Source organism: Podarcis tiliguerta, assembly GCF_965153285.1.
Source record: "Podarcis tiliguerta genome assembly, chromosome: 6".
NCBI classification, from domain to species: domain Eukaryota; kingdom Metazoa; phylum Chordata; class Lepidosauria; order Squamata; family Lacertidae; genus Podarcis; species Podarcis tiliguerta.
In genome coordinates, this window is record NC_139539.1 from 2029522 (window position 1) to 2055137 (window position 25616).

The 25616-nt window shown below is 45.0% G+C and overlaps 1 protein-coding gene across 1 annotated transcript; it reads right to left on the minus strand.

The window, feature by feature from the left end:
- Positions 1 to 5328: 5328 nt before the first annotated feature.
- Positions 5329 to 13700, minus strand: LOC310680719 (uncharacterized protein). Its single transcript, XM_083447738.1, has 4 exons — positions 12302 to 13700; positions 10144 to 10276; positions 8045 to 8167; positions 5329 to 6990 (listed from the first exon to the last, which is right to left on the minus strand). The coding sequence occupies exons 1-4, from the start codon at positions 12400 to 12402 to the stop codon at positions 6955 to 6957; spliced, it is 393 nt and encodes a 130-aa protein (XP_083303864.1). The 5' UTR covers positions 12403 to 13700; the 3' UTR covers positions 5329 to 6954.
- Between the last annotated feature and the right edge of the window lie 11916 nt (positions 13701 to 25616).

The following is a 25616-nucleotide window of genomic DNA, read 5'->3' on the forward strand; positions in this document are numbered from 1 at the left end:
ACTCCTGCAGCCAATCAGAACCAGCGCCGTTCGGATTCGCAAATGGGCTCACTTCCGGGTTTGCAGCATTCTGGAGCCAAAATGTTCAACTCCCAAGGTATGACTGTATATGCTAGCTGTCATCACCTCATCTTGTGGCAATGAATTCTGTAGGCTAATTGTGTATTGCACATGTACGTGTGTGTGTACTTTATCTGTTGAGCACCTACTGCCAAGTTGGCTTTACGGGGTGACCCCACACTGTAACATAATAGAAGGTAGAAAAGTTTGGTTCTTGTTTTTATTACGTCTTTTGTGTTTGTATCTCGTATTCTTATCCTGTGAATCACCCCGAGATCTTCAGGTGAAGGGTGGTATACAGATTTAGTAAGTAAACAGAATATATTTTCTCAAATTAGAAAGCTCAAAAAGGTTTAGCCTTGTAGGAGCCCTGCTAAGAGTGGAAATACAGGGAAAGGCTTGTATCATACACACGCCCCTTGATTGGGGGCAGCCTTTTCTTTTATGGGTCTTTCAGATCCATGGATGTCCTTTTTTGAGACGGGGCAACGGGAACTCAGAGCAGCCTGCTGCATTGGGAGCGCAAGGTACACAACCGGCACTTATGAGCAGGAGGTGGTGCGTTTGTTAACAGGCCTCCTTCCTAATTTGGATCTCTGGTCTGATGTCTCCCTCTTCTGGATCTGCTCAACATGCATCTCTTTCTTCCCAAGGCAGTAAATAAATCCTGTTGGTGAAGAAAAGAGAGCCTATGTTTTCTCAACACCTGGAAGGGTTTATTAGAACCGTTTTTCTTTGTTGCATCTAAAGAAAGGAGAAAAGCAGAGAGTTTCTCTTGGAAGAGGAGACCCTGCTGGCTGAACCAGACCGAGACGGCTCTGTCCTGACCCCAACTGAGGGCAGATACACCCAGGAAGCCCAAGAGAAGGTTGGGAAGCCGGATTTCATGTTGGGGGGGGGGGCAGAGGAGGGCAGAAAGAGACAAAGGGGGAACAGGGAATTGCTGGACTTTACTGGGGGGACGGGACACAACCCAAACTGAAATCAATGGAAAATGCAAGGAGCCATATTTTGTTTTTAATTTTAAATTTTTATTTATAATTAAAATAAAATTATACAAACTACAAAACAGATATTTACAACAAAAGAAAATACAAAATAAGGAAATACATATAACTAAGGAAAAAAATTAGAGAATGCTTTGTCTCTTTTCATATTTACAGTTATTTATACCTCTATAAAATGCTATTCACAATAAAGGAGTGAAATGAAAGATATCAGAAAAAAGAAAAAAATAAAGAATTAAAAGATCATAGGTGAAAATTTTTAAAAAGGAGCCACGTTATGGATTAGTTACAACACCAGTTACATGAAATGTCTAAATCAGATAGAAATTAGCTATGTGGAGAAATGGACCCCCTTCCTTCCTTGGTCTGCTCTTGGAAACCCACAGCCAACAGCCCTCTTGTGACAACCCAGGAAGAGCCTGCGGTATCAGACCAACGGCCCTTCCAGTCCAGCATCTTGACTGTTGGATCAATGGTATAATGCAAGGTGGCAAAGAGGCGTTATTGGAAAAACAGACACAAAAAGTAGAAGCAGCAAGAGGCCAAAAGGAACGACCATATTTATGCAGCTTGGTGTGATTTTATTGATTACAACAAGGCAGAACAAAATCCAGAGTTTACAGCAGTTTGGTGGGCATGAAATATACAATTTCCCTCTTTCTCCTTATACATTGATACAAAATACATTTTAGTCATGCTCAAAAATTTAAGCAGACACAATAATATACATCATTTCATATCTCTAATGATTATTATATATATACTTTAACACAACTTTGTTAATATATTCTGAAACATTTATCTGAGCACATTCCGTTGCTTTAACTCTCGCTTTGTGTAGCTGTTGCATGTCGTATGTCTAAATGTGAGCCACAAACACACATATGAGCCGCCCTCTCCCCAGCAATGGGTATTTGGAAGCATGAATGCTTCTGGCTGTGGAGGCAGGGCACAGCCGTCCTGGCTAGCAGCTGATAAGGGAAAAGATCCTGGGGCGCAGATTTACTCTGCTGCCCAGCTCAGGGGGTGCCACTTCCCGCGAGTCCCTCCAGTCAGCAAAAGGAGTCTCCATGCCAAGTTAAAGAAACAAAACAGCAGCCAGTAGACCTGATCTGTATTTGCTGAAGCAAGGTTCAAACACAGAAAGAGTAGGAACCCCGAGCATCAGATTGCATGAACTTTTAAGACCTCTCCCCATTTCCCATAATACACCTTTCAACAGCATCACCGATACATCACAAGTATGTCACAAAGCAGGAGTGTTTGGCATGTAGAACAACGAACCCATCACCCACCCGTTCATCATCCTTGTTCCTGACTCCTTTTAAGTACTTGCTTCCCAAGAATAAAAGCATTTACACATCCCACTCACTGCAAGGCTTTCCTGTGCTTCTTTGAAAGTATCAGGATTCAATCCACCACTGATGAGCTTCTGTCTGGAGTAAGTGCTGCCCTTGACTGCCTCCTGCCTCCTGTGTGGCTAACTTCATACCTTGTGGAGGGACAAGGAGTATGTGACCTTATCCTTAAGGGATTATGGAGTCAGGGGGAGCCCTGGATTCCCCTCTTCCAGAGGAGTCATTAGCCGTTGGAACCAAGGGAATCTGTCAAACCATAGAATTTTGGCAATTATCTGAAGTTTTTACAGTTTTCTATATTGGATAGGCAGAGGAAATAGTACAATATTTGCTTATTGCTCCAATTTTATAGACTGCTTTTGAGCCGCTTTGCTGTTGTGTATGTATGGTGCTTGCGTAAATGGTCATTTCCTGGCCTTAGTTAGAGGCTATGGTGGGGACATGGGATTTTTGGGGAGTCATTTAACTGCCCCCACACCTGGTTTTAGCATAGCCATCCACAGCCCTCTCCTCTCCCATGAATCTGTCCAGTCCTCTTTTAAAGCTGAGCAACTTGGTGGCCACCGCTGCCTGCTGTGGAAGGGAGTTCCACAGTTTACCAATGTGGTGCATGAAGGCCTTTCCTTCTATCCACCCTGAATCTTCCAACAATCTCATCGGAAGAGATGGAAATTCCCTTTATATCCCATTTTCACAATAACATGAACCTGCCTTTGCCTGCCTTGGACAAGGGCCTTGCAAATCGAAACGAACAAGACTGAAAACATATTACATATATGCATGTTGCTGTTGTTATATACTTGAAATAATTTAATTTTAAAAAATGATATAGAGTGAATTTAGAGTGGCTGGGTGACAGCTGAGGGACTGGTGGCTGCATCTTTCTGCTTGCTTCTGTTGTTTGAAGCATGGCAGTAATGAGTTATCCAATGTAACCCCAAGTATGGGCAAATTATTAAATTGGTGGTTTAGTAAAGAATGAGAATGGGGATGGTTAATGGAGAGTCAGGATGCCCAGATTAGGAAGAGTAGCAGACAGGGAGCCCCTTTTCCCCAGAAGCGATAGGATTGTCCTGTGCAAGATTTAGGCTTCCTCTTTATGCGAAACTGCCATGCAGATTTGCCAGAGCAGAGCATCCTTGGCAACAGCAGGGGGGGGTCCCATGACCCAAATGACTATCCCTAAACGGCTGCAGAGCCCCTTTCAAAGCCTTCGCATTAGTGACCAATTACAGTGATGGGGAAAAGTATTTGATCCTCTGTTAAATTTGCCAATTTGCCCTCTGACGAAGAAATGACCGGTCCATAATTGTAATGGTAGGTTTAGTGTAGCTGCGAGAGACGGAATAACAACAGGAAAACACCGAGAAAGCTAGAAGAAAAAAAGTCAGATTGGTGTGCATTATAATGAGTGAAGTATTTGATCCCTTAGCAAAAGATGACTTAGTACTTGGTGGCAAAACCCTTGTTGGCAATTACAGAGGTCAGACGTTTCTTGCAGGTGGACACCAGGTTTGCACACATCTCAGGAGGTATTTTGCCCCACTCCTCTTTGCAGATCCTCTCCAAGTCAGAAAGATTTCGAGGCTGATGTGTAGCTGCTCGAACCTTCAGCTCCCTCCACAGATTTTCGATGGGATTTAGGTCTGGAGACTGGCTAGGCCACTCCAGGACCTTAATGTGCTTCTTGAGCCACTCCTTTGTTGCCTTGGCCGTGTGTTTTGGGTCATTGTCATGCTGGAATACCCATCCTTGACCCATTTTCAATGCCCTGGCTGAGGGAAGGAGGTGCTCACCCAAGATTTGACGCTACACAATCCCGTCCATCGTCCCTTCAATGCGGTGAAGGTGCCCTGTCCCCTTAGCAGAAAAACACCCCCAAAGCATAGTATGTCCCCCTCCATGTTTCATGGTGGGGATGGTGTTCTTGAGGTCGTAGGCAGCATTCCTCCTCCTCCAAACACAGCGAGTTGAGTTGATGTCAAAGAGCTCAATTTTGGTCTCATCTGACCACAACACTTTCACCCAGTTCTCCTCTGGGTCATTCAGATGTGCAATGGCAAACTGCAGACGGGCCTGTACATGTGCTGCAAGATCTCAGTCCTTCACGGCGTAGTGTGTTACCAACTGTTTTCATGGTGACTATGGTCCCAGCTGGAGACATGGGTGGCACTGTGGGTTAAACCACAGAGCCTAGGACCTGCTGATCAGAAGGGTGGCGGTTCGAATCCCCGCGACGGGGTGAGCTCCTGTTGCTCGGTCCCTGCTCCTGCCAACCTAGCAGTTCGAAAGCACGTCAAAGTGCAAGTAGATATTTCCGTTCCACCTTAAAAGGGAGCAGGATGTTTGTGTCACAGCCTGCGCATTTCCTGTTTCACAGGATGTTTCTGTTGTGTCTTTCGTTTCGTTCTCTCTGTGCCGGAGACATTGAAGCAGGCAGTCATGTTTTTCTTTGTTCTGATCAACACAGAAATAAACTTGTAAATAATGCTCTCCTGAGTGCATCTTTCGCTGTGTGTTATCTGCTGATAGAGCGTGCACGGCTCTGGAATGTGGCAAGCTATTTCTGGAGCTCGTGTCGCTAATTGCTGATACTGCGTGTCTACGGGAGATCGATGGACGTCCGGAGACGACGTGGAGTCAAGATGGACTTTGTCTCCCTGGCAGTATCCCAACAAAATAGGTACCGCTCTGGCAGGAAGGTAAACGGTGTTTCCTTGCTCTGCTCTGGTTCACCAGAAGCGGCTTAGTCATGCTGGATACATGACCCAGAAGCTGGACGCCGGCTCCCTCGGCCAGTAAAGCGAGATGAGCGCTGCAACCCCAGAGTCGGCCACGACTGGACCTAATGGTCAGGGGTCCCTTTACCTTTTACAGTCCCAGCTGCCCTGAGATCATGTAGTTCTGGGCTGCTTCATCACCGTTCTCCTGATCATTGCAACTCCACAAGATGAGATCTTGCATTGAGCCCCAGACCGAGGGAGGTTGACAGTTATTTTATGTTTCTTCCATTTGAAAATTATTTCACCAACTGTTGTCACCTTCTCACCAAGCTGCTTGGCAATAGTCTTGTAGCCCAGTCCAGCCTTGTGCAGCTCTACAATCTTGTCCCTAACATCCTTGGACAGCTCTTTGGTCTTGGTGGCGAGTTTGGAATCTGCTGCATTGATTGCTTCTGTCGACAGGTGTCTTTTGTACAGGTACTGTAAGGTGCTGGGATTACAGGTAAGACCTCTCCCTTACAGCAGGTGCTTCTAATCTCAGCTCCTTCCATACAGTGAAGATACCAGGGAGCCTGACATCAATCTCTGACTTTTGTCCTCTGGGTTTCTGCTGTTGTTATTCTGTCTCTTACAGCTACAATAAACCTACCTTTAAAATTATGGACTGGTCATTTCTTCGTCGGAGGGCAAACAGGCAAATTTAGAGGGGATCAAATACTCCCCATCCCCCACTGTACCTGTGACTGGTAAAGGGATTTGTTCATTGCTGGGATAATATGGACAAACATCCTTCCAGAAGGCAGAACCTTGGGGCAAGTGGGTTGCACAGCCAGGGCAGGCAACTGCTGGCAGAACCAGAGCCTAAGGTGGGTGTGGGTTGCGATGGACTCCCAGGACAGACCTCAAAGTTCTTCTTGTTCCTCTTCATTTACCCGCCCTTCATTGCAAGGTCTGCAACATTAAAGCACAGCATTAACAGTGGTTCCCAAAGTGGGGGCTTTGGTGGGATTACCTGGTGGGGAGCTAAGAGCAGGGGGAGACTATTAGACTTTGAAAAGCTGGTTTCATTAGATCCAGTTTATCAGCTTTCTTAAACGAAAGAGCTTTCACTTGATTTTGAATAGATGCATAATTAATTTTTACTGCTTTTATTTAACTTTAGTGAGTTACTATCATCCTTACTCGGTTATGCAAACCACTACTGTGAACAATGCATTTCAAAGGGTAACTTAGTGGCCCCAGGGGGTGGATTTTTGGAACCAAGGAGGTGGGGGCCCAAAAGTTTGGGAACCACTGTTTTTGAACAACTTTTTATGACTAGAGAATCTTCCAAACAACAGGAGCAAAACCTGCACACACATGGGGGCAGCTTCTTAGGGTTATTATTGGATTTACAGTATCTTCCGCTTATTGGATTTACAATATCTTCTGTGCCCCCCCCCCAAATATACTACTTACTATTATTTATTTATTACTAGTTATATCCCACCTTCCCCCAAGGAGCTCAAGGTGGCATATACTGTTCTCCCCTATGCTCACAACAACTCTGAGAGGTAGGTTCAGCTGAGCACTGGAGAATGGCCCAAAGGTCACATCCAGTAATCTTCATGGCCATGTGGGAGAATCTGAAAACTGCTCTCTCCCAGGTGCTAGGCCGGTGCTGTGACCACTATACTGCACCGTCTCTACTTCACCACGACTTCCACAAATAGAGCAATATGAGAGATAAAAGCCCAAAGCAAATGTACATTGCCTCGTTACACAGATTTCTCAACCCAGTGTTGGGGTTTCCGCTGGCGCTGAAGTTCACACTTTCCCCTTGCTTCTGCTTCCAGCTTTGATCTGCAAACAAGAGAAAGAGAGAGACCCAGTCAATAAGATGCAGGATTAGGTCTCCTGGTTTATTCTGCTCTCTGCTCTCTCTGGCAACATCCCCAATACACTTCTCCCTGTCCTGCCCATGGGATTTGTATCATGTTCTCATGCAGTGCAACATGTACCTGCTGCCCCATCTTTGGTTGGCATCTTCTGTGTAGGATGGGGGCACCTGGCTTGCCAGCAGTACATGTGGAAAGGATCTAGGGATCTTGGTGGACCACAAGCTGAACATGAGCCAACAGTGTGATGCAGCGGCGAGAACGGCCAATGCTATTCTAGGCTGTATCAACAGAAGTCTAGTGTCCATATCAAGGGAAGTTCTATAGTCCCACTCATGGCATGAAATTTATTACGGTCAGAGACCAGCTTGTGAAACACAAATGGAACTACAATCCCAATAGCAAAACGAACATTTAAAACAATATACAACAATGGATTTTAAGTTTAAAAGTGCGATAGGTGTATAAACACACAAAAACTTGTCCTTCTTGCATTTCTGGATACAAGAAAAAAGAGAGAGGCTGCTGGAGCAGCTATGTATCTCTCGATTTCTACAATTTTGTAGTCGGGGCACCTTAAGCAGTCCTATTGTCTCTCGGTGTCTATAATTCTTTGGCTAACCATAGCTTTTGCTTGGCCCGAGCCCAGACTTAGAGGGGCAAAACCCAGTTTCTGAAGAGTGTTCAGGACTGCTGTCTGCCAGCCTGTAGTCCCACTCTATTCTGCCTTGGTCAGACTAACCCTGGAATGCTGCCCTGTGGGCTCTTGTGGGAACAAGGTCTTCACCTGTGGGCAGAAGGGGAGCAAGGAGCAAGCCAGTATATTCTTCTCTAGGGAGGGAGTTCCAAAATTGTCTGGGAGCCCCAGGCTGCTACTGAGAAGGACCTCTCCCACATCCCCAGCAACAATGCTTGTGAAGATGACCAAGAGAAGGCTCTCCCCTGAAGATCTCCGAGCCCAAACAGGTTTGTTATGTGGGAATATGTTATTCCAGAGAAAATAATATGGGATCACTGACCTTTTCCCGGACCAGGATATGCTGTCTGCGATTTTGTGCTGGCAAATGCTTTAACACTGGGAAATCTGCTTCATTGGTGTCCTGGCCCTTGCTGCTGGGTGAAGAACTCCAGTTTCTGCCAAACTTTCTAATGCACAGATACACAGGAAAGACAAGGGTTAAAGGCACTGCTGGGGCACAGTGTGGCCAAACAGGAGCTGAGAGATTGATTGGGCAAGCTACATGCCCCCCGTCCCATACTTTTGAAGTATGTGTCCAGGGCAGCTGTCTACCAGCTCCATCTGGTACGCAGGATGAGACCCTCCCTGCCCCCAGACTCTCTTGCCAGAGTGGTGCATGGTCTGGTTATCTCTCGCTTGGACTACTGCCATGCACTCTACGTGGGGCTACCTTGAAGGTGACCCAGAAACTACAACTAATCCAGAATGCGGCAACTAGACTGGTAACTGGGAGCAGCCACCGAGACCATATAACACAGGTCCTGAAAAACCTACATTGGCTCCCAGTACGTTTCCAAGCACAATTCAAAGTGTTGGTGCTGACCTTTAAAAAGCTCTAAATGGCCTCGGTCCAGTATATTTGAAGGAGCATCTCCATCTCCATCGATCTGCCCGGACTCTGAGGTCCAGCACTGAGGTCCTTCTGGTGGTTCCCTCACTGCAAGAAGCCCAGTTACAGGGAACCAGGAAGAGGGCCTTCTCAGTAGTGGCCCCCGCCCTGTGGAAAGCCCTCCCACCAGATGTCAAAGAGAACAACTATGAGACTTTTAGAAGACATCTGAAGGCAGCCCTGTTTAGGGAATGTTTAATAGACTATTGTATTTTAATATTCTGTTGGAAGCCTCCCAGAGTGGCTGGGGAAACTCAGCCAGATGGGCGGGGTATAAATAATAAATTATTATTACTATTATGTGGCAGCTGCAACAGTTTGAAGAGGTCAGATGTGTGTTTGTGGGGAGTGAGGTTGCTCCTTCTGACCCCATCCCTGACCTCCACACATGCAGCAGAAAGTGCGCTGGGCACCTGCTAGTGTAGGGGATACATAGAAAGCCCCCCCCCCCCCAAGAGCCCCTTCGCATCTCATGTGGGTGGAAGTCAGGCGTAGGACCAGATAGCGCTCTGTACTTCATCTGCCTCAAAGATTTTTGGTGAGCCTGTTTTAAAGCTGAAAACTGGGTTACCATCTCCTGATGGCCATAGACAAAGTCTCCCATCATGCGGGTACAATTCAAAAGCCAGAGCAGCCAGCCAGGCCCAGGTTCTGCACACAAGGTTGTCATAGAAACCTAGAGTTAGAAGGGTCCTCCCTGCCCCCCCCCCGGCATATCTGATGAATGGCTCAGCGATAGCTAGGAGGCTGTTGTACAGGGATCTGTGAAGGAAAGGAAAGCATCCTGGGCTCCCATCAGATGTCAAGGAAATAAACAACTATCTGACTTTCAGAAGACATCTGAAGGCAGCTCTGTTGAGGGAAGTTCTTAATGTTTGATGTTATATTATGTTTTAATTTGTTGGAAGCAGCCCAGAGTGGCTGGGGAAACCCAGTCAGATTGACAGCATATGAACAATAAAGTATTACTACTATTACTATTACTATTATTATTTAGCCACCAGGCAAAAACATTCCTCTTTACTCAGGCCTTATAGCTATGAAATAATATATGGCCTGTGAAAGTGAGAGAGAGAGGACTATTAGGCTTATTAGGCTGTCATTGTGCTTTTATTATGTTTTTATCATTGATGTTCTGATGTAATATGTTTTTAATGTTGTACACTGTCCTGAGATTTTTTGATAAAGGGCAGTATATAAATTGAACAGGGAGCCTGCCCTGATAATGGTGTGTTTAGATGCTTAGAAAGTTGGTATAAGATTTAATTTGTCCCAGCTTATTGTTTAACCTTTGGAACATTTCAAATACTTGCTGTAATAATTTTCAGTGACAAAATCACTCCAAGCTCCCCCCCCCCCCCCCCGCAATCAGGCAGCTTATGTATATTTGTTATGAAAATATTTTTTTATGCTGGGTCTTTATTTGTGGTAGGAGGTCTTGCAAGAAGGACCCAAGGCTAATAGCATCCTTGCAAGGCAAAACAATGTACCGTGTTCCCAGAATGAGAAGTGTAGATCTTGCAGTTGAAGATACTGACCATCTTCCCCCGAGGAGCATCCTGATCTGATGTGGTGGAGAGACAGGTGTCCTCTACCTTTGCATTGATGGAGGCATTCTTGTTCCTGATGGGAAGCAGAACACAGCACAGGATTTGCAACATGACCAAGACATCACAGGGCTTAGATCTGAAAAAGCAGGGACTCCACTCTTGCTTATGAGAGGATTTGCTTAATACATTAAATGAAACGCAAACTTAATACTGTGATCAGTTTCCCTTGACCTGGTTTATGATGTTCGTGATTTCAATTACAGTGGTACCTTGGGTTATGAACTTAATTCGTTCCAGAGGTCTGTTCTTAACCTGAGGCGCACTTTCGCTAATGGGGCCTCCTGCTGCCGCAATTTCAGTTCTCATCCTGAAGCAAAGTTCTTAACCCGAGGTAATATTTCTGGGTTAGCGGAGTCTGTAACCTGAGGTACCACTGTACAGCGAAATAAGAACTAATATTAATATTTCAGTCTCATTCACTGAGAGACAAGACTCACAGGTCTGTGATGTTGCAATTTTTCAGCACACCTGTCTGCACACAAATTTAGCCAATTTTCTTTTTTTAGGAGAATGCAGAGACCATCTTGCTCAGGATTGGTAAGTGATTGCCAGAAACCAATCTGATTATTGTCTAGTAATTCAAATTAACTTTTTGTTAACACTGTGTAGGCCTGGTGCTGGTACTTCATACTGGCATCTTGAAGATGGGAGTATTTCAACCCTGACCTTGGGGAGGACCAACAGGGAAATCCTACGCCACCATCAAATTCTGGGCTGAAATTCTGGGCTGCATCAATAGGAGTATAGCATCTAGATCAAGGGAAGTTATAGTGCCACTTTATTCTGCTCTGGTCAGACCTCACCTGGAGTACTGTGTCCAGTTCTGGGCACCACAGTTCAAGAAGGACACTGACAAACTGGAACGTGTCCAGAGGAGGGCAACCAAAATGGTCCAAGGCCTGGAAACGATGCCTTATGAGGAACGGCTAAGGGAGCTGGGCATGTTTAGCCTGGAGAAAAGGAGGTTAAGGGGTGATATGATAGCCATGTTCAAATATATCAAAGGATGTCACATAGAGGAGGGAGAAAGGTTGTTTTCTGCTGCTCCAGAGAAGCGGACACGGAGCAGTGGATCCAAACTACAAGAAGGAGATTCCACCTAAACATTAGGAAGAACTTCCTGACAGTAAGAGCTGTTCGACAGTGGAATTTGCTGCCAAGGAGTGTGGTGAAGTCTCCTTCTTTGGAGGTCTTTAAGCAGAGGCTTGACAACCATATGTCAGGAGTGCTCTGATGGTGTTTCCTGCTTGGCAGGGGGTTGGACTCAATGGCCCTTGTGGTCTCTTCCAACTCTATGATTCTATGATCAGGTAACACTCCTACACCCAAATAGCTCCAATGCTACATATCAGCCCAGCTTGTGACATAAAGAGCAACGCCTTCATTTTAGAATCTTTCTGTCATCCAATTGTGCTTGCTAAATATATATATTGAGAGCTGCTTACGCCTTAGTTACTCCCAAGTATTGCTTACAGACATAGACTATACACAGGCAAGTATATTTGGAACACATTTTTGCAAAACACAGTAGGTTGAAAATAAACATGCATGCATTTGGATAATACCTATGCATTAAATAGGTATATATGGAATTGCCATTGTTAACTCTTTCTTTTACGTTGTTCAATTAAACTTTTTTTTAAAAAAAATAAAAATGCACAGGCTGGAAGACCCAGGAAAGACGAAAAGAATTATAGAATGGTAGAGTGGGAAGGGGTCCTGAGGTTCATCTAGTCCAACCCCTGCAAGGCAGGAATCACAGGTCAGAAAGAATCACTGAACTGTGGAATTGGAAGGGCTCCCAAAGGGTCATCTAGCCCAACCTGCTGTGTGGGGATCTGGCTGACCATGCTGGACTCAGAGGGGCCCCTTTGGCCTGACCCACACAGCCCACGATACAAAAAATGGAAATTTGAAAGAGCTTTAAAAAATAAAAAGGAAACTGTAATTTTCCTTACAGTCTCCATGCTGTCACTCAAGCTGTTTACAGAATTACGATCACACTGACAGTCTTTAAGGCCTTGTAATGGCCACTTACCCAGTCCTGTCGTGGGTGGCAGTTGCGGCCCATCGCAACAGGGCCGGATCCCTGGGGGCAACGCTGCAGAGGCGGCCGGCAGTTGGGTGAGAATTCTCCATGGCGACCGAACAGAATGTTGGATGTCCCCAGCAGCGTTGGTTTGACTTCTGGCCATTCCGGCCAGGCCAGGCGGACGGGGCTTGGGAGCAGACCTGAGTGGAGCGGTCTTCCCTCTGGTCCACCCCATGGCCGTGAAAGGCCAGCTGCCCCAATCCTTGGGACTACAAGGCAGCTGAAGAGTTGGCGTTGGAGAAAGAGGAGTAGGAGCTGTGCAGCAGTCGGAGGCAGAGAGCGCAGGTGACCCATTTTGTCAATGATTTTTGCCTTCAGGTAACACAACCGGGGGGGGGATCACCCCCTGGAATTAGGCGGGGCATGTGTGGGTGGGAGAGAGAGAGACTCCTCTGGAGAGCGGTTCCTGGAAAAGGGCTTTAGAAAATACTCTTGCAGTCACTGTTTTCTTGCCCTAGAAACCACGTGGCTGCCTTTTTGGGACTGGCAGTTGTCCCACCGACTGCCATTTTGCGCTTCTTCAGGTATGTTTGTGGGGTGGGTGGGTGTCTCACTGTTACAGTGGCGCACCCCCTTCCTCTCGTTTCTACAATTGTGGGCAGGTGGTCCTTCACTTTATCTGCACTTATCCCCCCGTCTGCCCTTAAAAACCAAAGCCTTTGAAGCCATGAACATTAGCAAAGCCTGCCAGTGTGCCTTAAGAAATTATAAGTTAATTTCCTTCTGGCAATGTGTCAGGGAGGGGGGGTGTTATTTTCAATTTCACAAAGGACCTAGTGCACAGAAATTTGTTTAAGGGGAAGCATTTTACATGAAACGGCTCTCAATTCGTTTCATGTCTGGCAATATGTCCACAGGGGGATGCTATGCTGAACTGCTCATGTGACCTAAGGCACAATAAATCTGTTAGAAAAACTTTTGCCTGGACTTAAAATCCGAGGACTGCACTTGGAATAAATTTGCAGGACAAGCTGTGATTTTGATGCAAAACTGATGAAAAGCTTCACTTTATACACAAATAAAATATGTACTTTTAAAAAAATGCTTTACAGTCAAGACAGACACACACACTCTGCCTCATCCCTCTGTCCTGCCCAATTATGCCTCCAAGAAAGGTCGCTAATCAGCAGCACCAATTAGAACCAAAAAGTGCTTTCTTTAAAAAATCAAATTGCAATACAATTAAAACTAGCATATTCATTGCAGCATGTCATTAAGCGGGGGGAGGGGGAAATATTTAATGTTTAATGAAGCAGTCGAGTGGCCTTGAGAGGGCTGAGCTGAATGGCTGGATGGACCAGCAGACATGGATACTAGCATCTTGCAGTGGAGCTGAGAAGTTGCTTCTCAGTGCTGAATGGCTTCTTTAAATGTAAAGGTTCATCATTGTTCCACCCGATGTGCATGTCTTTAAGGGGCCAGAGCAAGGGCCAGAGCAAAATAACGAGACCCAGCTTTACAGCTGTGAAACATAGCAGGTGCTGCTGAGTTGTGCTGATTAAGCTGTGTCAGCAATTGGGTGTAGTATATAAGGAGCAGCACCTAGCTCTGCCATTACCCTGGGGGATGGGTTGGGTCGTATTTGTTTGTTAATGTATTTAGTGTAAAAGGAGTTTTTGTTTTTCTTAGTAAAACCTTGTTTAAGTTATTTTTGAGTCCCTTTTTAATGCATGGTCTCCCCAGCAAGCTCTCTGAAGCACTACCATACTGCAAATAGCCAACACTCAGCATCCTCAACAGAGCTCAGAACACACAGTGTGCCCTAGGCGTTTATCACATGTCCGTGTTGCCAGTTCCTCCCTGTTTCTGTCCGGGAATTTTTGCTTTCAGTAAACAACACCAATGTTTTTTGGACACAGTCACACATTCTGCCGTGATAGAACTGTTGGGATATTCCCTTCCACCTGAAGGAACAGGCATGATTGTTGTGTGTCACGTATCTGTTCACACTTCCCAAAAGATGTTAAAGCAAAGATGATGGGATAATGCACACAGTGACTTGCAATCTCGATCACACTGCAGTCTGTAGTCCGCTGGCAGTAGGAGTACAATATGGGCATGTCTTTAAGTTAACACCTTACATTAAAAACCTGACAGTACCAAACTATTGAAGGATTTTCACCAAAGCCAGACTAAACGTCTTTCCTTCTGCAGTGTTGGATGGCAGGTTGAGAGGAGTTCCCTGCCAGGACAGACTTCGCTCGTGTGCTCAAGACATTGATTCCATAAAGCATATTTAGTTGCATTGTGCAAAATATGAGCAAGCCAGGGCTGAACTGATACTACCCTTGCTGGTACCTTTCCCGGGGAAATCAGAGGCTCACTATGTCAGGTTCCTATTGGAAGACCGGACAAATGCTAGAACATTAGCAGTGGCAAAGTTTTTATCGGTGGTTGCAAGAACCAATGATCCCTATATTCTGAACAAAATGCTTGTTTAACCTGGAGGTAGGCTGTATGAATTGTGTATTGCTTTGTAACTATTTGTTGGATCTTTGGACCGTAATCAAGATTGTTGTTGTTGTTTACACTCCAGCACAGCTTGCTGGGAACTTCCGTTTGTGCATAGCTTTTGCTTTATGCTGTCTTGCTTTGGACAGGAAGGATATCAGACATGTTTCCTTTTGTCCTGATGTACGCTGAATAAAATGCTTGTAAATATGCTCATTCAAATATGGTGACAGCAGTCATGAAATTAAAATACGCCTGCTCCTTGGGAGAAAGGCGATGGCAAACCTAGACAGCATCTTAAAAAGAAGACATCACCTTGCCAACAAAGGTCCGTATAGTTAAAGCCATGGTTTTCCCAGTAGTGATGTATGGAAGTGAGAGTTGGACCATCAAGAAGGCTGATCGCTGAAGAATGGATGCTTTTGAATTATGGTGCTGGAGGAGACTCTTCAGAGTCCCATGGACTGCAAGATCAAACCTCTCCATTCTTAAGGAAATCAGCCCTGAGTGCTCACTGGAAGGACAGATCCTGAAGCTGAGGCTCCAATACTTTGGCCACCTCATGAGAGGAGATGACTCCCTGGAAAAGACCCTGATGTTGGGAAAGATGGAGGGCACAAGGAGAAGGGGACGCCAGAGGACGAGATGGTGGGACAGTGTTCTCGAAGCTACCAGCATGAGTTTGACCAAACTGCGGGAGGCAGTGGAAGACAGGAGTGCCTGGCGTGCTCTGGTCCATGGGGTCACGAAGAGTCGGACATGACTAAACGACTAAACAACAAAAATATGCTCACGCAACCTCTCCAGTCACTTCTGTTGTGCAGCATTTACTCTGCTGAGTAGCGTGCCCTAGCTTCTGAAGCTCACAGATTCATGCTGTCCAAGGACTGGAGTTTGCCCGGCACACCGGCCGGTGGGCTGGAGTCAGCTGGGGGTCTGCCAATTGCCCCCGTTCCCTTGGTTGCATGCCAACAAAAACTAGTTTCTCGCTTCGCTTGCCAGCATACCATGCCTTGTGAATTTTCCATTTTCTTTGGGTCTAACATTCATACTATGCATTCCTGACACAACTAAGGTAACTTCTAATAACCTCTAAGATTAAAACTGAAGCCACAAGACAATTAACACCATACAAAAAAAATAGAAGTAGAAGAAAATATAGCAACGATAGGATTAATATCATCGCTGTATAAATCAACTATAGAGGTCAACTTCCCTCCCCAGAATAATTTGAGAGGATGGTGGGAATCAAATAGAGATTTAGAAATTGAGGAAGAGGCATGGAATGGACCGTGGATCAAAGCTCAGAATAAATCCATTGTGCCAATGACACAAGAAAGAGGCGTCAAAATCGCACATGGCTGGTCTTTAACACCTAGACGTCTAGCTTATATAAAATCCAAGAGCTCTGCTGTGTGTTGGAGAGGGCATCCCACTATTGGGGCATATGCTAGTGGCCAAAATTGTGGAAACCCTTTGGGAAAAGTGTATTTCCGAGGTTTGATGGCTCATAACACCACTTACTTCTTTTTGGAGTAATACCATAAAATTATGTATCAGTGGAAAGATGATTTAATGGAGTAAATATAGAGGAATTTTGGAACCAACGATACCTTTGTGGACATCTCCAGCGGAAGCCAATAGCAGTTAAAGGGAAAAACATGAAGGGAGAGTGGCCCACCTACAGAATCAGACAAAGATAAGCCAAGTTTTAAAAAATACGATGAAGTTAGATCCCACCTGTCTGATTGGATACAATATTTCCAACTAAATCAAAAATTGTGTACAGACAAGAAAGTCTTGCCAAAGAAACTTCCATCATTGAAAGAGAATTAATATATAATAAGGCAAAGTATATATATGAAGAATGTATGAGTTTCTTTTAGAGTGGGAAGTGAAAGAGGAGCAGGTAAAAACATCAATGATAAGGTGGGCGAAAGACTTCGGATATACTATCTATATGGAGCAGCGGGAAAGACTGGCGGCAAGCTCTCAAATTTCCAGCATGTTACAACTTGAGGGAGAATACCATGAAGATGCTTTACAGATGGCATCACACCCCGTCAAAACTCGCTAAAATGTACAAAGGTAGTTCACCAACATTTTGGCGATGGAAAAAGGAGATGGGGTCTTACTATCACATGTGGTGGACCTGCAAAATTATAAGCGAATTTTGGAATAACATATGACAAATTTAAGAAATTATTTAAAATTTAACGTCAAAAAAAGGCCAGAGAATCTCCTATTAGGAATATTGCCAATAGAAATTAAGCAAAACACAAGACCACTGTTTATGTACGCAATCACGGCTGCAATAATACTTGTAGCCATAAGTTGGAAATGTGAAACAACACCAACAACAACGGGCTGGCAAACACTCATGATAGAGTATTTCCAATTAGCAAAGCCGACCAGAAAAGTCAGGGGAGCCCTAAATCAAGAAGAATACGGAGAATGGAAATTATTTAAGGAATATATAAGACTATATTGCAAAAATGGTATCATCCTAGTAGAGTTGAATGATACTTGTGTACAATAAACAAATGGAATAAACATCTTAGAGGAATATATGGAAAAAGTTATAAAATAAACTGTGCGATAAAATCAAGACAATAGGAAAAGTATAATGAGAAGGATTGGAAGATTTTCATAGAAGACTTTATTGGATAAGACATTATGCTGTATATATATTTGGTTTTTTTAATTGACATTTTCTTGTTACTGGTAAACTCTTTTTTGTGCTTAATTCTGTTGTACTTACCTTTATTGTACAATTGTATTTTAAATGAATAAAGACATTATTTTTTTTAAAAAAAGGAAAGATGATTTAATGAAGAATGTAATGCAACCAAGTTGGCTCAATTACCTGCATTCTATCAAAAGTTGTAGCCAAATAACCAGAAAAATAAAGCATATCTTGCTTAAGTTGATATGCAGTACTTTCCTTCATTTGAATGTAGCCAATGAGCATGAGTGTCTAGAGCAGGGGTCAGCAAGGTTTACCTTGCCTGGGTTGGTCCACTCCAGCAGAGATCTCTCTCTGTGGGCCTGATTGTGGGCGTGCATGAGTGCGCTTGCCCGCAATTTCCAGTGCCTGCGTCGACACATTTTTCAGCGCCTGTGCATCATGCGATTTTCAGCGCCGTGGAAGCGAGTCCCCACGCCACGCTGGTCTAGTGCAGCACACGGGGACTCACAAAGAGGGCAGCTCAGTTTGGGGGCGGCTCGTGGGGCAGTTAAACGACCCCTGTCGGCACTTTTGGCCCTCCAGACCAGGTGTAGTCTTCTATTGTCTATTGCCTACTTGAGATGTGGATTCAGCCGAGAACTTTACAAACTGCCTTAACTTTTCTTGTGTTCTCGCTTTGTAAGTACGTTTAGCTAGCGATGCTTTACAATCCTGTTATTTTTTCTGTCTGAACCATGTAAGAAATGTGCCTACTTTTAAGTATGTTTAATCTTGTTTTTTAAATAAATTTTAAAAAGAGGGTTTTCCTATTTGTTCTGTGTGCCTTTCTGGGGGAAAGCCTGAATCCAAAGTCTGACCACTTAGCCTCCTACTGAATCTGTTGAATTCCTGCCTGTAATTTGTGGAACCTGTTGAATTTCTGCCTGCATTTTGTGGAAGCAACTGCAGGGTGGGGCAGCTGGTAACCAGGAAGAGTAACCTTCTCCCTTGGGTTAATCTTCTGGGCTATCCCCAGACAGGGAGTGGTGGCACCAACTACCCCTTTTGTTGTGTTTTGTCCTGAAAAAAGTAAATGTGGCGGCACCTTCCCTCTTTCAGCCTGGTCCCGCTGGATTGTAGGACCGGTGAGGAAGGGCCGTGTGTCCCAACATTACTACACCAAGGGTAGGTAACCTATCTGCGTCATCTTGTTTGGGCAATGATTTAAGCAGGTCACAGTAGGATTCAGCTACTGGTGTTAAGTATTGGAGCTGAGAGGAGGACATTTGTCAGCGAGTTACGTGATTGCTATCAAGTTGATCTTTTCAGTGTTCTTTCATTTAGTCAGCTTGTAAAACGTAATAAAATTAAAGAAATGGCACAAAGAGTTGACTGGTGACCCAGTAAGCGATGTAAAATAGTACTATTAAGTAAACAAGGCTACAGTTATGAAGAAATCAGAAGAAAAGCTGGTGGAAACTTAACCAAAGGTGGCTTTTCTGAATTTTTGAAGAGGTATAAGGAGACTCAGTCGCTACAAAATCAGAACAGTAAAGGCAGGAAAAGGTGCACAACGGCAGGTGAGGATATAAGAATCGAGAGACTCTGCCTGGGTGAGCTGCTTGTTCTGTTTTTCTGCTTCAACAATATTTCATTATGCTCCTATCATTTTATGTAATTGTATTTTAAATAAAGTATAAAAATTATAAATAAAGCATGTTCTATTTGAAAACCAACGATTCAAATAGATACATTTCTACCAGTAGCACGTAGTCAAGATTTTTGATGAGGGGGGCAGAACCTCAGATTTTTATTGATTTTTACTTATAGGCGTGACGGAAAGGTTTGTTTACTGACCAAGTTGAGTCACTGCCCCCCCCCCCCAACCTGCCAGCAAACAGTCAAATAGCAGCAGCTCCTGATTGAACAAACTTCCAAAGGAGGCAGTTGGAGTAAAGGGAGAGAGCCTGTGAGCTGGATTGTGTCTGGAGAGCTGAGGACAGCCAAGAACTGCCAGGAGATGCTCTAAGGCAGGGCTCAGGAAACTTGGTCAATTTTGACCCTGCTGGACTACACAAAAACCTTCAAAGCTCAGCCCAGAATTGAGATACGTCAGTGAGGATCATGTTTCTTTTACCGGGTTGTCAGAGACATCTTCTAGTCCCCAGCCCCCCAAAAACACAACAGGATCAAGCTTCTGCAATGGATGCCTCGGCTTTGCATCCTACTACATCTCAGCTAATCAAATCCTAGATGTTCCCAAACAGGAAATAAACGCTCATTTAAGAAGAGTTTGTAATCCTTGTCAGAATACATACTTTGGAATGGATTAGTTCTTGTCACTATTGACTATAGATTTGTGAGTAGGGACCACTCCCACTCTTGAAACTTACATTGGCCTAAGTTCTTGGTGTGCTTTTTTCCTAAGGCAGGGATCAGCAAACTTTGTCAATTTTGGCCCTGCTGGACTACACAAAAACCTTCAAAGCTCAGCCCAGAATTGAGATACATCAGTGAGGATCATGTTTCTTTTACTGGGTTGTCAGAGACATCTTCTAGTCCCCCAAAACACAACAGGATCAAGCTTCTGCAATGGATGCCTCAGCTTTGCATCCTACTACATCACAGGCAGCCTTGGCTAATCAAATCCCAGGTGTTCCCAAACAGAAAATAAGCGTTCATTTAACAAGAGGACCGATACCTATTGTCAGAATTTCCTCCCTCCCTTCCCCACAGGTGGGCAGGGTTTGCGGCACCGAGCGGGGCTCACCTGGGCAGGTGCCTCCCACCCGCTTGGGCCGGCCTTTGATCCATCCTCTGGCCAGGGAGGACAATGGATGGCTGGCCAGGGGCGGGGCTAAGGCCAAAGAAAAGAGGCTGACCCCTGTGATGTTAGCATATGAGAGTGCTGGAGGTGAAACAGGTAAACAGGTTACCCAATCAGGACCCAGGGGGTGGAGTCAGAGGGACTAGGGGGCTAGGAAGACTAGTTAGGGGCTAGGAAGACAAGTAAATATCTGAGAGGTGGTGTGCCGTTTGCCTCCTAGGTGGGTCATAAGGAAAGGGTTAAATGAGTGTGACGTGTCTGGTCAGTGGGAACCCAAGGGGAGGAGTTGGAGTTGTGTGGAAGTCAGTTGAGAGTTGGAGAAGGAAGAAGAGGGAGGATAAGTCTGTGGGTTGGTCGAGTTGTGTTGTGAGGGAGTGAGAGAAACTGATAGGATGTGTCAGATAGACAGTTCGGATAATCAGTTAGCAGTTATTAGGAAAGGTATAAGCCGGTATAGAAACTAAGATTAAGAAACTGACAAGAAAAATTATCTGAAACCATAAACTTGTTAAGGCTTATAATATATACTTGCTTATTTGAATTAATATTAACAACTGTCTGGACTGTGTGTACCCAAGAGAAACAGGTTGGTGGCAGCGGGAAAGCAATCACCGTGGTGGCACAGGGTCAACAGACCGTCAAACGTCCACGGGCCCTGTGTGATCACCACAGGTGGTTTAGTGAGAGAGCAGGTAGGGGAAGTTATAGGTCTGGATAGGCACCCCATGATTTTAAATGACCGATACCGTTTATGAAACTGCACGCTTCTTAAACTGCAATAAATAAACAGAAGTTTATGTTCCAATTTAGCGCTGTCCTGACTCAGTACTGTACCAGGTAGGGCCTGGGTGGGGGCAGCGAGAAATCAAGTGGTGGCACAGGGATCAGTAGACAGTGAAACGTCCGGGGACCCTGTGTGATCGCCACAACCCCTTTGTCCAAGCCTCTTTTGGTTTTCTTCCTTCCAGGATCAGGATCATCCAGGCGGCCAGATTAAGGTAAATTCTGGCCTGATTGGAAGGGGCATGGCCCCTCTGCCATGACAATAAATCATCTTAAAATACATCTAACCTCCCGTCATCTCCATACTTCATTTGGGATTAACTAACTTGTTGCTTAAACCTATCAAATCCTTTCATAATAAAGTATTATTTCTCCCGTGTCCATATTCCTTACTTATAACACTCTGTTTCAAAAAGTGAGAAATGCCCGACTGACTTCAGGGGCATCCACTCTGAAGGAGAGAGGCATTTCTTTCCTTCTGTTCTTTCCCATGGTTTCATTCATTGAGCTAAAACCAGCCTTCCAAACTAGGCGGCGGAGGGGATTCATACTCAAAAGAACCCATAGATTGCATCAAATTAAACAAAGATTCCCAAAGATGGAGGGGAGCCAGCCCCTAAAGTCTGATACTCTGTATACGTAAGGGATGCATTTAAGGGCTGTAAGCAGGTTGGGAACCCAAATTGCAATATCCAATAGTCGCAGAATGGGACTGGGAATGTCCTTCCTGCTAGCGTGGCCTGAACCTTTAACCCAGCCATTGCACGGGCCTCTTGTTGCTGCCGCACACCTAAAATCCATCCCCTAGTCTGCAAGGAAGAGGTGGTGGCAAGAATCGTTCTGTGCAAACCACACACAGCAAGGGATGTCGGGCACCAGCTCTGTTTCAACAAGTGAGAAATGCCATATTGATTTCCTTTCTGAAGGAGAGACATTCACTGAGCCAAGTTAAGGAACCAAACCAGCCTTTCAAACTAGGCAGTGGAGAGTATCCCAGTCCCTGGACCTGCCCAACTGACTTCCAAGACATTTCGACAGCCCTCTGTAAGGAGAGAGTGTGCTCAAGCCTGTATGGCTGCAGGCAGCTGGAGGACAGAGCTCCCCCTGGAGCCAAGGGCTTTGGGTTCACTCTAGGAAATTGCAGCAGCAGCATCTCACGTGCGAAGGGAAAGCAAGCCTCTGCGTGAGGTTGCAGAATCCCTCTACCGTAGGGTGGCAGAAGAGGCAAGGACTTTGGGTCTACTCATTGTGCTTTCTGTGACGGAAGAGTTGGTTCCACAAGTGTTTCTTTTTACTTTTTTCTCCTGCCAGCAAATGGTTAAGAAGGAAATTAAGAAAGGAAAACTTCAGTTAATAAAGAGCTCAACGCACCAAAGGATTGGACTGTGAGGAGTAATTTAGTGTGAAACCTGTTTAAATTAAAACTACCATTTCTAAGGGGAATTCCCAAGAAAAAAGCAGTATTAAACCACAACAACAAATTAAGAAACGGGCTCCAAAGATAAACCTAGATTAGTAAATTATTCCTTGAGAACAACAATAACTTCAGCTTCCGGTTGATCGCGTGCCATTACAGTCGGGGGTCTCTTTGTCGGGGGGGAAACTGCTCCAGCATAGCAGACCCCCAGGAAAAACCTCAAATCAAGCATTTTGAGGACGTGGGATCCGGCGGGCGTCAAAAGAGGGCTCCCCCCTCCCTGGCAAGCTCTGTTTTGAGCACCGAGAGCGAGGGGGCTGGAGCTGCGGCGCAACGGATGGAACGCTTCCTTTGATGGTATGAAGCTGCGAGACTGAGGCATTAGCGGTCAATTCTTCCAACACTAAAATCATTTAAGGACTGTGCCGTGGGTACCTTTTACATTTGGTTTAAAATTTGGAACAATCTGGACACGGAGAAGGGAATTTAAAAACGGAAATCAGTCCCTACCCGCCGAGAGAATGGGAGAGCAGCGACGTTGCCGAAGCCAAGCGAAAAGATTCAGAGACTTTTAAACTTCCAAAGACTGAATCTATTAACCCCCCCCAAAGCAGGTGAAGGGGGGAAGAGAATTTAATATTACTGAAATACCTGCTCTTAAAAAGGCTCTTTAAAAGCTGCTTGACTCTTTGGAAGCGGTGACCCGGTCAGAGCGGCGAGCAGCCATTGTGATGTAACAATAGAAGGAATGTGTGATGACCTGGGATTCGGACTCGGAGGCTGAACCTGAGGAATCCCAACCTGCACAGGAGTCCCCACCTCCAGAACCAGCTGAGCCAGGGTTTTGGGGCTTGAGCCTGAAGGGTCCTTCCCTGTACTGGATCCTCAGGTGGAGACGTCTGCTGAGTGAGGACCCATTGCCTGCAGGTGTTCCACTCTCAGCCCTGTCAGGGGAAGGTGAGGTTGCCTCTGGGTCCAGTAACCCTCCAGCCTCTCCTGAGCTCAGGCTCAGGGAAGAGAGAACTAAGTTCTCGCAGGAGGAGTGCTCACCTCCAGGCCAGGAGAGGCGAGTCACCTGAGGATCAGGGCCGCCCTATGCCTCAGGGCAGATAAAAGCCAGCCAGCCCCAGTCCCAAGTTGCAGGAGCAACATTGTTGGTTGCTAGTTCCTGCCTGAACCCTGTCCTGCTCTTCTGCCAGAGTTCCTGACCTCACCCGACTCCTTGCCTTGGACCCCGCTTCAGCCTTGACGGACATTTTAACCCTTAAAGTAAAAACTGGCAACATATCTCTATCTGAATTTTTTAAGGAGTGAAAGGGGAAAATAAATAAGAAGGGCAGGTTGGAAAAATTGGGACCATATTTTAATTGCCTTGACTTGCAAATTGGAGTTGCTGTCTGACGGTCCAGCTTATTATTCCTGTTTTGAAATAAAAGTATCTCTGACCTTGGAAATCTGAGTTGCTAGCGGTGTTATGGCGGATGGGTCTGGGGAAAAGGCACAAACAAGAAAAGACTCTAAAGACCAGGCTTTCCATGAGCAAATACAGGAGTTTTTGAAAGATAATACGCAGGGTTTGCAGAGTCTTGCAACAGAGGTCAGAGCTAATACGAATTGTCTCCAGGAATTTTAAAAGGATTTTGGAATTTTGCGTAAAGACCTCCAAGAGGTTAAATCAGAAGTTGCAGGTTTACAGACAAGAGTATCAGAGATTGAAACAGTTAAACTTTCGGATTTGGAAAAAATCACAGGAAGAGACTCAAACAGCAATATCCGCCCTCCCTTCCCCACAGGTGGGCGGGGTTTGCGGCAACGAGCAAGGCTTACCTGGGCGGGTGCCACCCACCTGCCTGAGCTGGCCTTTGACCCGCCCTCGGCCAGGGAGGACAATGGACGGCCGGCCAGGGGCGGGCCTAAGGCTAAAAGAAAGGAGGCTGACTCCTGGGCTCAAGCCTCTTTTGCCATTCTCGCGTCCAGGATCAGGATCAAGATCAGGAGTGTGTCCAGACGGCCGGACAGGTAAGTAACCAGCCTTCTTTACTTATGCCTGGGGGGGGGGGGATTTGTCCCTCCACCAAGCTAGGCCGCATTTTAGCATGCTCGGTTAGGCACCTTGCGGCCTTTTTTGGAGCTTTTCCCTGGCAGCAGGGGGGGGGGGGGGGAGACACTGCAAAAGCAATAGTGTCCTGATACCAAGATGAGGAACCAACTGAAATACAGGAAAATATCTTTACTAAGAACAATGAACTGCTGCGGTATTGGCGGAAGCCTTTTTTTTAAAAAAAAATATTGGTTTTCTTTTCTCATAACAAATATTCAATATCATCACTTAGCATTCATTTTCCCTGTTGACTTTCCCCAACTTCCATTTCTGGTTTGTTACACCAAATGTTACATTCTGCTTTTTATACATAAAGTTCTGTTATCGCCTGTTATATTTCTTGTTCTCTGTAAATAAACTCGTAAATGTTTATTTAAATCCTGCCAACGAGTCCAAGTTGTTTTGTGGCAGAAGTCTTTATTTGTTGTTTTGTAGGTAGCTTTGTATGTAGTTCTGTGTTTTAATTTAAGAATTGTAAAATGTTAGTCTAACAATGAATGATTTACTGTTATTAAAGTTATATATACGTATATGTATATTTTTTCTCCTTTTCGCTTTCATATTTTTTTCTTCTATATTATATGTTTACTTTTCCTTATTTTTTATTCTTTTATTTACTTAATCTGTTTGATGACTAAATTTTGTTCTAATTGTATGCAACATAATTCAATGAAATAAATAAAAGTTTTGGGAGCAAACGGGCTGAAATAGCTCCTCAAACCCTTGTTTGGGTTCCCTCCCAACATCTGAACTGTGGGAATAATATCCCACCGTGTGGATTAAGGGTCTAGGATTTAATTTAGAAAAGGAAACTGCAATCTTTTTCTTTTTTAATTAGATTAGTATGATTTTTACTTTATATTATGGAGAAAACTTTCAACAAAATCTAGCAAAAAAAGGAGACCCCTCAATCTCTGCTTTTCCAGCTACAGGCCTCAGAAAAGTCCCTGCCCCCTCAATCGGCTCTTCCACCCTGGCTGCCTCTTCTGGCAGTGTGGTGCAGGGGTTAGACCG